Source organism: Limanda limanda, chromosome 21 (genome assembly GCF_963576545.1).
Source record: "Limanda limanda chromosome 21, fLimLim1.1, whole genome shotgun sequence".
Lineage (NCBI taxonomy): Eukaryota > Metazoa > Chordata > Actinopteri > Pleuronectiformes > Pleuronectidae > Limanda > Limanda limanda.
This window is the reverse complement of record NC_083656.1, coordinates 20,164,907-20,179,473: the sequence shown is the minus strand read 5'-3', so window position 1 is coordinate 20,179,473 and position 14,567 is coordinate 20,164,907. Positions and strand designations below refer to the sequence as shown.

The window sequence follows — 14,567 nt, the reverse complement described above, 5'->3', positions numbered from 1 at the left end:
TTACTGGTTGTTACCCTAAATATGCAGAAGGAATGATCCCTGTCAGTGACCATGTATCCATACTGCTGGCCCTCTTCCACTGTTCCAATGGGGGCGGAGTGTCCTGAAACTGAGCTGAACAGTTTGAACTCAGTTTCACCCTCTCTGCTCATCTGCCAGGGTCAAATTTGGACCAGAGATCACAGGTAAAGGTCATGGTGAATCTGGAAACAAACGTATTTAACTGAAACTGCATTGGTTGGCGGAGGCATACAAATGCAGGACGGGATTTCTAGTCTCAAATGAAACTGTACGAATGAGCTCCATTCCCCTTCTCCTTACAAAGTGTTGAAATAAAAATAGTTTAAATGGTGTGATCCTAAAGATTAACTTTGGTAAATCACATGTAACAACAATCCATTTACTGGTTGTTACCCTAAATATGCAGAAGGAATGATCCCTGTCAGTGACCATGTATCCATACTGCTGGCCCTCTTCCACTGTTCCAATGGGGGCGGAGTGTCCTGAAACTGAGCTGAACAGTTTGAACTCAGTTTCACCCTCTCTGCTCATCTGCCAGGGTCATTAGCCTGTTTTGCCCCCCCCCCCCCCGATGGATTTTACATTTGTCTTTTATTTTCCTTTTCCTGTCACAACGTATCAATTAGATAAAGTTAATGGAATGTTTTTGTGTTTCTCAAACCCACCCAGTTTAGTACATTACTGTCATCAGTGAACATTAACTCAAGTTCCAAACACAATCTCACTGCTAAACAAAAGTGTCCACACGTGTCTTTGTGTTTCTCCATTCAGACCTGGCTTTAGAATGTGACAGTGTGATTGGACCTCACTTCCCAGATGTATATGCTAATAAACACGTATATCATCTCTGTTCGTGGAGAACAAATGATTTGTTTTTAGCCAGCCTGACTGATATGCCTGCGGTCAACTGTACCTGTTGGTATGACAGAGAAAGCGTATAGCCAGGAGGGGCTGAGCAAATCAATGCACTGTTCAGAGCTCGACCATTGAATACGAATTTAACTAATTCGAAAAAAGAAAATAATGTGTGCCAGTCAATGTTACTACTTCGGTGGTGGACACTACTAAATCGATGTATGTGACACACTGAGAAGTGTAAAGATCTTTCAGTTCCATCAGGAATCGGTTGTGGGTCAGGAGATATCAGGTGAATAGGCGGTTTTCAATGTGGCCAAGAACACAGTTGTGATCACACCGCTAAAAGAATGTTGCCACCTGCGTACCGTGATCGGATCTCAGATGAGATGAGAGAGAGAGGCTGTTGTCGGGAGGGAGGTTCCAGTAGATGTTCTACACATTTAACCTTATTCTATCTAGTTTAAAATAAAGGTAAAAATCAAGATTTAATGCAAAACAGTTTTATTAAATAAAAAGCTGATACAATCTAACACAGGTCATTTAAATAAGGTGGGATAAGAAAAAGAAGTTATATAAACAGACTCTACATTATATATGTACATAATCCTATAGATACACCTCTGAGTTGATTTAAGTGTTCCATGTTTGTGTATAGTGCCTCTTGTTTAGTTTGTTCATATGTTCAAATAATGAATATATACAAATTCAAAATTAACACTATCATATAAAATATGAAATACATTCTCAATTCATTTACAGTATATACAGTTCATGCCAAATGACCACATGGACACAAATCCAAAAGAACCTCTTTTCTCTTCACGTCAAAATGCAGCCTTTGTTTCCTAAGAACACCTGAGTGCTTCCAAAACCTTTGGATTTGGAAGTAAAAACATACACGCCTCATATTTCACACCACTTTTAGGAAACAACCCCTTGTAGTCGCAGTTTAATTTTGTACATAGCTGGTAAACTTGGTTGGCAGATTGTCCACAGGATAGACAGTTGGTCCTGTTTTCATGGTGGGCAGCCCATTTAAAAGAGTCCAGTGACACTGTGTGACCACTTCCACCAGGAAGATCTTCAACAGGACTTTGGCAAATTCCTTGCCCACACACATTCTGGAGCCGCCTCCGAACGGGATGTACTGGAACCTGGAGGAGTCGGCTGAGAATTTGGTCATGAAGCGCTCTGGCTGGAAGGCTTCCTTGTTGGGGAAGATCTCTGCCACCTCATGGGTGTCACAGATACTGTAGATGACGTTCCAGCCTTTGGGGATTTGATAACCCTGAAGTGGTGAGGAGAAAAGAACGAGTGAGCAGCTTGTTTGGACACATTCTGTGAAATGCTTGTGGGACCCTTAGGGTTGCATGATCTCTAAACAGTGCAATCAAACAAACTTCAGAAATCTTTGTTAACATACATTGAGTTTAAAGGTCTTGAGGGCCACTCTGAAGCCCCCGGGCACAGGAGGGTTGATCCTCAGAGTCTCTTTAAGGACACAGTCTGTGTATTTTAACTGCTCCAAGGACTCGATGTTCAGATTCTGGAAGTCCATCCCCTGCTCCTCCTGAACACAATGACACAAAAAGAAGCATATTAAGAAAAGAATGGTTGGTAATTCAATAGTGCTGGTTGGTCATTTCAGCTTGATTTTCAGATTTGCTAATTTATAGAACTGAAATAATCTCATTGGTTGAATCAAATTACCACTGGTTTACTGTTGACACACTTGCTAGTTCAGCTCTCCTTCCAAGCTCGGACAAGACTTGATATCCAGTGACTCAAATTGCATACATAAATAAAGGCATGTTTGTCATTGATGTGAGCAGCTCGGTGCTGTTCATAAGACCTGCCTTCTTGATCAGTGTTAAACATGACCAATTTATTTTACTTTGCAATAGTGATCTCTATCGCAGGCACAGGCGATACTAAACATACCCAAAAAACTACCAGCCTTGATTTATGGAGCTCAAGCTATGTAAATAACTCACCTTTTCCATTAGTTCCTGCCTCAGTCTGTCCACGACTTCAGGGTTCAGGCCCAGGAACATGATCAGAGAGGTGGCTGTGCTGGCTGTGGTTTCATGCCCCCCGAACAACAGTTCTGTAGCAGACTCCTTAATTGCCTAGAAACACAAAGGCAGACACTGCATTAGGGCCAAACTTAGGCAAAGGCTTTATGAGCAGGATAGAGGCAAATGTGATCATCCAGTCATTACCTGCATACTGAAGGGCTCTCCACTCTTTTTGCTGCTGTCGATAAGCTGCTGCAGAGCGTCTGTGTGATTACACCCCCGGTCTGACTCCTGCACCTTCTTCTTGATGTTCTCCTCTATCTTGGAGTGGATGAAGTTCCTCGCTTTCAGACCCTGGAGAATAGGAAGGATGACAAGAGCGTGAGTCAAGCAATTCCCGGCAGTGAATATCATGTGTTTGAAGCTGATGCTTTAGAATGTTAAACATTGTTAAATATCATGTGAAATGACTTGTATGGTCCTTCGAGTTTGGATCCCTTAGCTCCACTTTAAAACATTGAAAACGCGGCGTAGCTACAAGACAATTAGGTGTTGGTCTCTTACCCTGTACAGTCCGCTGAAGGGCACCTCGATAGGCAGAGAAAAAAGATTCTTGGTCATTTCCTCGAAAGCCTCCACCAGCTCATGTTCATCAGTCTTGATCTGCTCTGGCTCAAATCCCAGCAGGATCCTCATGGAGATACGGAACATAAGCCGCTTCATCTCGGGGTACACCAGCACGCAAGGGTCCCTTGCCAGCCACTCCTTCACCGAAGCCTGCACCTCCTCCTGGATGACAGGGATGTAGAGCTCCAGAGCTTCCCTGGAGAAGGCTCGCATGATGGCCTGGACAAGAGCAGAGAGGTGAACATCCAAACTTAATTTCTAATGACAAAAAGTTACTCTTTGGCCAATGTGCTAAATCAACAGATACGACAACTCAGAATATACATTGTTTTAGTGCATGGCAAAAATCCTATCAGATAATCTGTGTGTAGTTCTGTCTTTAAAGTGAATTATTTTATTTTATTTTATTTTTATGATCAACCACTGCTTTAAGAAAGTTGACATTTAAAAAAAATCCTGTAAAGTGCCAATTTCTAGTGAAAACAAGTTCAAAGAGCTACAGAGCAGATATTTTTGTTTGATTTGAAAATAAGAGGTTTCTTGTGAACATCCTCATTTGGTCTCGGATTAATATCAGATGCAGTACTTATAATACAACAAGCTGTAGATTGGGATGTAATATAGATATTTTCTTCTCACTGAATAACATGCACGTAAATCTATTATTTGCTTTCATCAGACTGCAGTGCCACAGGCCGGGCCATATTTATGAGGACACTGAAGTTTCACAGACTTTCTGCAGACTTTCAAAAAGAATCCGGACGTACCTTCTTCTTGCTCCTGTGCAGGGCTCCGTGCACATTGGACAGTGTGTCCGGGCCCAGGATGGTGCGGACAGACGCGGGCCACTGCACAGACACGAGCTTGTGCTCCCCCAGCAAAATCTGCTTGACGTTATCCGCTCCGGTGACGCGCACCGTGGGGTTCCCGAAGAGATGCGTGCGGTAGATGTAACCGTACTTCTGCCGCTTCATCCGCAGGAACTTTCTCCTCTGCAAGAACACACACACACCAAGACCTTTAAGCAAACAGTGGAATACGCCTGCAAACTGGTGGCAACACACAGCAGCAATGGATGGGGCAGGCAAAACGAGAAAGAATTTAAAGTAAGTACATCATTTAAACTAGAATATTTTACAAACATACATTTCAAGATCTTTAACATTAAGTAGATATGGATGGAGTTAATTTAAAAACGTGCATTTCATTCATATAAAGAGCTGGTGGAAACGCAGGAAGTTGAATAAAAAGTTCTAATTGATCTGGTCAAATTGGAACATGTAAGGTGTCTAATCCCTCAGTGTGTGGAGCAGCCGTGGAAAGTCCCCTTGAGACAGATGCATCTGGGTCGTGCAGTTACCTGGAGGATGAGCTGCAGCGTCTCTCCAATGAAAGGTAAGCCCATAGATCCGGGCGGCAGCGGGCTGGAGCAGCTCGGATCTCTGCCTCGGATCATGTAAACCTCCCACAGCTTCACCGCCACCAGGAAGAGCAGGACGGGCAGCACGATGGTGCACAGCAGGGTGGCCAGCAGCGCGCTCATAGCCATGGTGAGTGGGTGTCAGGCAGCGTGTCGCGGTCCGAGGAGCTCAGGTGAAGCGCTGTCAGCTACTGAGGCTCCGGGCTGCTCATCCAGCGCTTTTATAGGCTGCCGTGACTGCGGGCAGCCCGTTACCTTCTCCTCCCTCAGATAAATTAGTTCACTCAAAGTTCATCTTTAATTGTGGGTGTCGCTCGGCTCCGCCTCCGGCCTGTACCGACTGACTTGCCTCGGCCATTTGTTCCAAGGGCCGCATCTTTTAATCCCTACCTCCTGTTGCACGCAGACAATCCGCGGCGGATTTCACTGAGAAAAGGTGCCAATTCCCTCCGAGACAATGGCAGCGCGGCCCAAGACGCCTTTGTTGGCGATGCGGCAGCTAGTTTACACACTCATTACCTTGGTTTAAGGCCGCTGGCAGGCTCAGGACTCATGCCTGCAGGGCGGCCTGCATTCAAGAGCAAAGCGCTTTACGCAGCGCATTTTCAGCTGCTTCACGAAAAGGAGAAGAGTCTCGAGAGCGTCCTAATTCGTCTCCTGCGGCCCCCACTGGTGCCATTCAGAGTTTAGCTGTGTTTCATTTTCACATTTTTATTTATTTTTATGATATTGCCTGACTGACAATTGAACCATCTGGGATTACTCCAACATGAGGGTGGTGCCAACATCAGGAGGCATACGAGTGAAAGATGATTAACAGTGGAGTGAAGCGGTCCTGTCCTCTGAGTGACACAGCTTCTATCTGACCACTTTCACATCCGACCTCTTCCTAATCTGGAAGACTTTAAACCCTCTCTCTCTCTCTCTCTCTCTCTCTGTGTGTGTGTGTGTGTGTGTGATAAAAATGATCTCTCTCTCTCTCTCAGCGAGTTCAACCCTGGGTCAGCAGCACAGGCAGCCGGAGGGACGGGCGCACACATTGGCGCACGCGCACGCAAGGTCATCCCCGGCTCCAGCTCTTGAAAAGTAAACACGGAGCAGAGGCTCATCGGCCGTTCACCACATCCTCACCCCGCGTTTGGACTCTTGTGTTTTTACGACCGGCCATAACGTCAGGGTGTGTGTGAGCCGGGGCGCAGTGAGACAGCCTGGCTACTGCTTTTACTGCGACACATTATGCGGACGGATCCCTCTGTTCTGGCTGACGGAGAAGCTGCCCTGAGGTTCACCCTGGTGGGAAAGAACGACAACTATCATTATTACAGTCTCACAAAAAAACCTGGACATATAATCTGATCTTCCATTTTGGCTCGGATGTAACATTCTTTTAACCAGAGGACACATCCTCCAGGGATTTGATTTATTGTCTGTTTTTGGACTGATACTAATTCTTCGCTATATGATTGCTGATGGATAGCCAGTAAATAAATAAACAATTTCGTTAATCTCTACCTGGATTTTATTCAGCGGTAAGAAGAATTAGAAAAAACAGCCACATTTAGATGCTATGGGGCCCTGGGGCAAAGATTAGCCAAAAGGCCCCTCATGACCCCCACCTTTTCTTTCACTCTGTGCAACATGTGGAGTATTTCTCAGCTTGGATATGACTTGGTCCTGCATCTATCATGTTGGTCCATAGTATACTTTCATGGTGTGGTTATACCCCAAAAATGTTTCAGTTAAATTAAAAGCTCCAGGGGCCCCAGGGCTTCTCCCAGTCAGTAGCCCAGTCTTGGAAACAGCAAGTGGACCTTAATTTCACTAAAAAAGCAGTTATACTGTAATGAGTGTACACTTTTCTGATAAGGATGAACTCCCGGAACTAACAATATAATCAATTACTAATCCTTTCAATACATTTATGTGAATTAGAACAAATTCTGTTTTCAGAGGGATGTCCTTAGAACATCCTTTCCAAACAAATATGCCTTACTGTCTGCTGTAAAAAGATTATAGAACAACCAACAGTTGCACATGTTTAAAATAATAATAATATATATATATATATATAAATATATATATATATATATATAACTCTTGGCTATATCAACAAGAGACATTATTTTTTACTTTAACAGTCGACTTCCATTCCAGTAAGTCGTTTAATGTGATGACTCACTGCGGTTACATGTGTCCGATTGAAACCCGATTTCTGGCGTTGTCGGGTTTCAATCGAAGATCCATTTCATGTAACTCCACAAATCTAGAATTCTTGTGTCCGACTGAAGTCGGATAACCACCCCCAGATAAGTACATCGGATTTGGCTGTATATCGGACAACGCGCGCATGTAACTCTGGAAGCTAGACAACAACTGGAGATGACGTCTTTGCGCATGCTTGAGATCCTGCCCCCCCCCCTCCCTCCCCCGTTCGCCGTTCGCATTCGCAGTACTCCCAGAGTAAACATGCACAACATCATGTAGAGGGACGTAGCTTCACCTTGCTCTCCGTTCGTCATCTTTCTCGCATACTGAGTTGAAGGCTGTTGTTGTTTTTTGTTGGTAGTGGTGACGAGGTCAAGCGGAAATGGCTGTATCACCACTAGCTGTAATGAAAACAGCGCCACCTATCGTAGCGGGGTATGAAATGCTTTCGGACAAGAGTCGGATTTCTCAGTGCCATGTACCCTGAGATAGAGCAGTTAACCCCCCATGGATAGAGAAACCGGGCTTCAGCCGAAATCGGGTTTATGCCATCATGTAAACGTAGTGACTGAGTACGTTGGAAAACGTGGGCTGCTTTAATATTCTAAGGGATCACTGTGTTGATGGCAGCAGTAGTGGACAAACCCTTGTTTACTGTGTGTTCAGGCAGAGGGCAGTGGGTGATGCATGTTCAGGGTGAATGGGTTTCCAGCTGGTCATGCTGTAGCTGGTGAGTTTTTCTCATCACAGTGTGAATGTGTGAAACAGGATTCTGCAGTTCAGGTGCGATAAAGCAGGAGGAAGGAGGAGTGGGTGAAGTGAAGTTCAAGTGTAGACAATGTTTCCTGCTTGTTTATATGTCCACACTCATGTATATGTCCACATAAGAGCATAACGGTATAACTTAATTCAACTTTTTTTTAACCTGGTCAAAATACTAATTTCCAGGTCCAAATATTACAGACTGGAAACATCAAAATATTTGGATGAACCATTTCACTACATGAACTCTTATCAAGCACCAACAATATCAATTTCACTTATAACATCCTCTCCACCCGTGTATCCTACAGTCTAACAGTAATCAAATAATGGAACATGGTCCCCACATGTTCATTCAGCTTATTATTGTGTGAGCTAAAGGACACTGCAGCCAGTGGGGTCCACAGGAGGGTCTTTGGGCCTTTCAAAGGCCACGTCCACACTAATGGGTTTCAGTCTTAATACATCACTGTTTCTATTTATGTCTGGCATCAACACCACACGTTTTTGAGCCCATACAAACAACTCTCTGCTATGGATACACCTGTTGTCCACACTACTCCGGAGTTTTAGAACAGCTAAAACGGAGAAGTTTTAAATGCTACTGGTCCGTTTTAGCTTGAAAGTCAGTGGTGGCGTATTTTTCAGGACAATGGGTGGAAACAATGACATAATCACTCACAACCGCTTGCTGATTGGGCCATTTTGGTCCCGACATAGCTTTCACTGATTCGTCAGAATTATGGATGTAGCCAGAGACTTTTGGAAACACTGCTGGCCCCGTTACGACACCGGCTTATGAGCAGCAGCATAAGGATATGTGCCAATAGTCTGGTCCACATGTAAATTCTTTAAATTTTCTTCATTTTAACAATGCATGTCACAAAAACGTAAGGGCCTTCCTGTTAACACAATTAGAGAAAAATGTGGCTCCCAAAAGTACAATATGAATGGTCAGGTATTGAAATTGTTTAAAAAATGTATATATATTCATAAATAAGACTCAAAAATAATATTTGCGAAAAACTGAGAATTGTTTCTTTAAACATTTAAATTTGTATGTGAAAAAGAGAAAAATAATTACTTTTCTATATTTGTTAGCTGTTCTCTATTTCCTCCACCAAATTTTTCCTATATTGAATTATTGGTGCTACAGAAAAGAATGCAACACCTTTTTCTTTATCACCAAATGAATGGGGATTAAAGAAAAAGTTTAAGGCTTTTTAAAACTCACTTAGGATAATTGGATATACCTGCCTTCAGTTAAAATCTTCACTATAGAATTTGAGCCTGTGTCTGAATAGTTCAAATAGATTTGGGTACTTTATTTTACAACAGTTCTAAACTTGTCATACAATATTTTGTAGGTTAAACAATATGCTCCTTAGAATGTACATTTCCCAGCTCCGAGTTACAAACTAAAGAGTATATTTCCTCTGAAATGCAGTGGAGTACCTATCATCTGTCATTAAATTGTAAAACTGTACTTAAGTTGCCTAAGTGTATTGATTTACTTTTCATCTGTTTTATGGTGATGACGGAAGCTGCAGGTAGCATGGCTCTGTTGCAAAGCTGCACGCTCACAAGTACACATGCACGCACGCTGATACACTAAAGCGCGCAGTCAGCACAAGCGCTAAACAAGCGCTGTGCGTGCGCACGTTTGTTCTCTGCTTCCTCCCCCAGCTCGCACACTGGCTGACCTGCTTGTGACCCTGACATCTTGGTGAACTCCATGGCGCAATCAAGTTCACTGGCCGTCAAAGATAGGGAGAGGTTGGGTGAGGTAGGGGGGTGCTGCAGAAACATTAACTGGTAGGTTACTCCCTTTTTAAATGATTGAATATGGTTTGACCCCTGTCTACATCATGACTTTTCTCTGTGCTGTAAGACTGTGGCAATGCAGGGCCACTCCAATGTTTTTTGGGGGTTCTACTTTAAATTTGACGGCAAACAGGCTCCTGTAAAGAAAACACAACATACACAGTAAAAGAAAACCAATGTCTCTTTCTTGTGAAGTGCAGCTTGAAGCCTGTGCACCCTCCCACGACCCTCAGGACCATGTGTGTGTGGACAAATTGGCTTTGACTGACAGCTCCACACTCCTGTTAACTTTGTAGCAGCCGTCGACTTGTTGACCTGTTGTTATTCTTATTGATAGTTAGAGTTTTGTGAAACCATAAACTCTCAGGGATCAGGCACTGTATATACTATGCATTAAAATCCATCTGTGGTGATCCAATCACAAACAGACAGCTCTAATTATTGGGGCCCTATGTCGCCACAGTTTTTGCATCGTGAACCTGAATGTGAACATTGAAAGACTCAGCTGACTAAGTTATTTTTACTGATTCACTCAGTTCTCAGCTGAATGTTGAGCTATCTTTGTACTTGATAAAAAAAGACCAGAACATGCAGAGAAATTGGTTTTCTTCTTCCTTTAGTCTTTATTTTTCTAACCAATCAGAGTGGGTGCTCACAGCTTTCAATCAGTGTGTGATTGGTCCTCTGGTCTTATACTCCCGTGGCACAAGACTTTGAGCTAGTGTAGTTGCATGTAACATCCGGAGAGTTTACCCACAGTGTACCTTTCACACATGCAAAACACAGCGGGAGGTTCTCTGCACTGATGCGTTCACAACAGAATCAAATCCTCTTCATTATTCCGGCCAGAGGTGGAGCAGCCGGGTGCAGCAGACAGACGCAGGAAGTGACATATTAACTCCGCTGCAGAGATCAACTGATTTTCTTGACAATGCACTGACACCGTTGTCACCTCTTATCACCACAACTCTCTTGACACCTTTTTCAGTGTCTTCTACATGTGTGTCACTGCTTTTTCATTTTGAGATATTTGTTTTCTTTTAACTTTTTTTAATTTTTGCATCTGTCGTTCGTTAGAAGCGTCATCAACCCCCCCCCCCCCCCTGCACTCGCTCACTGTCAATCCAGCAGGAGATCCCCTGAAGTTTTTAAACATCGGATTTTCCTGGATTTCTTTGGAAATTACATAGTATGCAAAGTGGAGAAAGTCCGCAGAGACTGTGGAGCGTCTCACTAGGACATTTGCGTTCACACATGCACCTCCTCCTGAAAAAAAAAAGAGGAACTGCGGAGTCCAGTGCATGTCTGAAAGCAGCTTATGACTGAAGGCTACAGGCGCCTGATTCCTGCATTAGCTGACACAGCAAACATGATAAGGTGCAGGTGAAGCTCTGGGTGGAGAGTAACACCACTGTGGCTGGAGGAGGAAGGGATGAGACAAACAGGGTGGTGTTTCTGCATTTTCTCAGCTTTTCACGGTCTTTTCGCATCTTTCTGCTCATTGTTCTTCTGTCTGGACCAGAACTTAGCTGTACTGGTTCACTGTCACCACTCTCATAGCTTTGTCTCTGCCAAACAGCTGTAAAAAGAAACTGTGCTCCACCTGCTCAGCAACAAACACGGAGATGGTCAGAGAGCAGCTGGTGAACATAGTGGAGCATTTAGCAGATGTTTCCCTCAGGAGGTGGTGGAGACCAAATCAGAGGTAAAGGCAGAGTGTATATTGGAATATTTGACTTTCTTTAAACATTCACTTAATAATTCCTACCTCTAACACTGACCTTGTAATGCTGTATACATATTTATTTATATATATATATATATACTTTGTATCTGTTTAATATTATATTTCTAAGTTACTTAACATTTTTATTTCTGTAATTATATTCTTTTGCTTCGCTACAGCACTTTGAATGTCCTTTGTATGAAACGTGCTTTATAAATAGCTCAGGTCTTACCTTTGATTTGATTTCAGGAGGCAGACTCAAAAATGACTGAATGAACGTTAATGTTGTTCTGTGTGCTTGATCCTTAACTGTGCACTTAAAGGAAGACAATACTGTATGTCAGTATAATGCTAACGATGCAGCTTTAATAATACATTTGGACGCATCCCACTCAGTGTCCTTGTTGGGAAATTATGGCAGAAAATGTCCGAAATGTTACAACTGCCTCCGGTCACTGTCATGACTCTTGTGGAAGAATTCTTCAACTCGGTGAGCAGGACTACATTTATGCTGATTTACAACACACTTTATGGTAACTGGTCTGCGTGACTCCTGCGTTTTTTAGTTTGAGGTGCAAATCTGAGGTGCATTCCCAGCGGGAGGAGGTCAGAGGGAGTGTCAGGCTCCTGGTTCAACACCAGGTCACTCACAGTTTGTCTCCTGATGTCACGGTCTCTCTGCCCCTCTGTCTCACATTGTGAAACTCTTAAGGATTTAACAGGAGAGAGTGAAAAACAAATTATGTTCACTAGCTGCTTAATAATAACAGTTAAACCAACAATCCATGGTGTCAGCTAGATACAGAACATTCTGGGTCACAGAGTGGGGTCTTCTCCAGACCATATTCTATTCATCACTATAGATATGCACTGTATCATAAGATATAATGCAGTATGGATCGGTATATAAGAACTCTGAATAGAAATGATCCCGGACCTTAATAGAATCACCTCTACCGAAGTAAACAAACTAGGGAGATTCCTGCATAAAAATCTGCAAAAGCAAATCGGGGTACTGCAGAAAACTTTAAAGTGAGCAGACTCACAAAAGATTGAAACTAAGAGAATGTGACTTTTTTACTTTTAGTCTCCCAACATGGTTAAAATACTGTATCCAAGCTTTCCCAACTACTTCCAAGATTCCCTCTCTTTTTCAGACTCCACACCTGAACTAACTCTGCTTTAAACTTTCTGTTAAAATGTTAAGTCTCAGCCCAAGCTCAGCTTCCCCTGACGACATCCTCCTCAAGAGCCACAGATGCAGTTATAGCCGTACACAGGCTCTCTACTAAACTGTGTAAGAGGTATCTATAGAATAATTAAATTCAACCCTGTATTCTACAGTCGAGGAGGGTTCATTAGATTCAAGAAGTGAGACTTAAGTGAAACACTACAATACTGGTGAAGTCAGTATGTGGGTCAGAGCATGTGAATAAGCAGAGGTGTAGAAGTACAAGTCTCCTCCTCTGTCTGTCTGCTGTATTGTTGAAGTGAATGTAAAAGCTGTTTACTGCCTTGTTTAAGTGTTTGATCTCTGCACTAAAATACTTGTCACTCTTGTTGACACACAGGAAGGACCCCCACCTCCTATTCTGGTGACTTATAAATAAGTCATAACAGGCTGTAAATAAACACTAGCAAACCACATGTGGCCTTAAACATATATAAAATGTAATATATAACATTTCAGGAAGCAGTAAAGGAAAAAATACTCCACTACATATCAAAATTAATCTAAAAAGTATTATCAGTCAAAGTAGCTTTAAAGTAAAAGCTCCAGACAAGAATGGCTGCCATATAATAATATATATTAATATTACTGAGACTTAGTCTATATTGAGCATTTTAGTGTAGTAGTTCGTTTTATTCATTAAATTTTTACAATGAATCTTATAATCAAACCACATCCATGTTCCGATTGTAAGATTACATATTTGATTACATACATTTATATAGAAATGGGATATTTAATATTGAGCACAGAGTGGACCGACCAGTATAGTGGTGACTGAGCTCTATTTTATTAGACCAATTAGATTTTTAGGTACTAGCACTCAAACCTAAAAATGTACTAACAAGTACTGTACATGACTGCATGACACCTCGTCGCTGCACTATTTCTAAACATGAGCCAATACAGGAGTCATTTACTGTATATCTGGGAATTTGTATCATATGAATATTATGTGCAACTGCGAGGGACTTTGTCAATACTGATGATGATTTCCAAGCACATGAAGTCTACCCAGGCACGACCACTCCTAAACCAAAGGGAAACATTTCCAGGAGGTGAGAGCATGTGTCACATGGACAATGTAGAGTTGTGTGAAAGGGCAACTCCGGACAACAATCCAGACAATCGGGACAAGGTCCGGAGTTCATATGTGAAAACAGCTTAGGTGTGTGAAAACAACGAGATGAAGGTCATACTGTTGCAGGGTTAAGACAGTAGCTCTTTGAGGAAAACAAACACATTTGTGTGTGTGTGAGTTGGCAGGATGGCTGCTGTCCAGTGATAATAGAGGTTTCTAAATGTCTCTCGCTTCATTACATCTGTGGCGACAGGGATCCTCGCATTCAAATGCTGACCCAGGCCAAAGTTCACTGGCTGTTTGTTAGCGTGTGTGCGGTGGAATACAGCGAGGGTGAAGACACAAGACAGAAATCCTTCACACAACAAGTGACGCTTCTGTCTTTGTCTCTGTGCGAGCGTGTGTGAGCGAGAGAGAGAAAGAGCACCTCAATTACAATCTAAGGCTTTAAAGGGCCACTTCACCCAAATTAAAAACAAAACTCAACCTTTCCTGTATGATAGTATCTTAAGCACTATTATTGGCTTCTCTATATACAGATAGCTTTGGTTTTATTTGTCCAGGTTTGGAAAGGTTTGTCTCTTAGATTTCTGCTTTCACCAGTGATGTGCTGTCAGGACAAGTAAGGTGCTGGAATGTTTAAATCTAAAAACAGACATCAACCCAAAGAAGACTGAAGCACGGATTTCTCTTCTCTCTTCTGACCTCAGAACAACGTTCTATACTATACAGGAACTAATATTGCCTGTTTGGATCCTTTTTTATATTTACTGCCCTCTTGTGGCTGCAGCCGG

The 14,567-nt window shown here is 42.6% G+C and overlaps 1 protein-coding gene across 1 annotated transcript; it reads right to left on the bottom strand.

Moving 5' to 3' along the window:
* Positions 1-1,363: 1,363 nt before the first annotated feature.
* Positions 1,364-5,182, bottom strand: LOC133027872 (cytochrome P450 26A1). Its single transcript, XM_061095014.1, has 7 exons — positions 4,885-5,182; positions 4,292-4,516; positions 3,462-3,743; positions 3,102-3,251; positions 2,874-3,008; positions 2,303-2,449; positions 1,364-2,167 (listed from the first exon to the last, which is right to left on the bottom strand). The coding sequence occupies exons 1-7, from the start codon at positions 5,071-5,073 to the stop codon at positions 1,829-1,831; spliced, it is 1,467 nt and encodes a 488-aa protein (XP_060950997.1). The 5' UTR covers positions 5,074-5,182; the 3' UTR covers positions 1,364-1,828.
* Between the last annotated feature and the right edge of the window lie 9,385 nt (positions 5,183-14,567).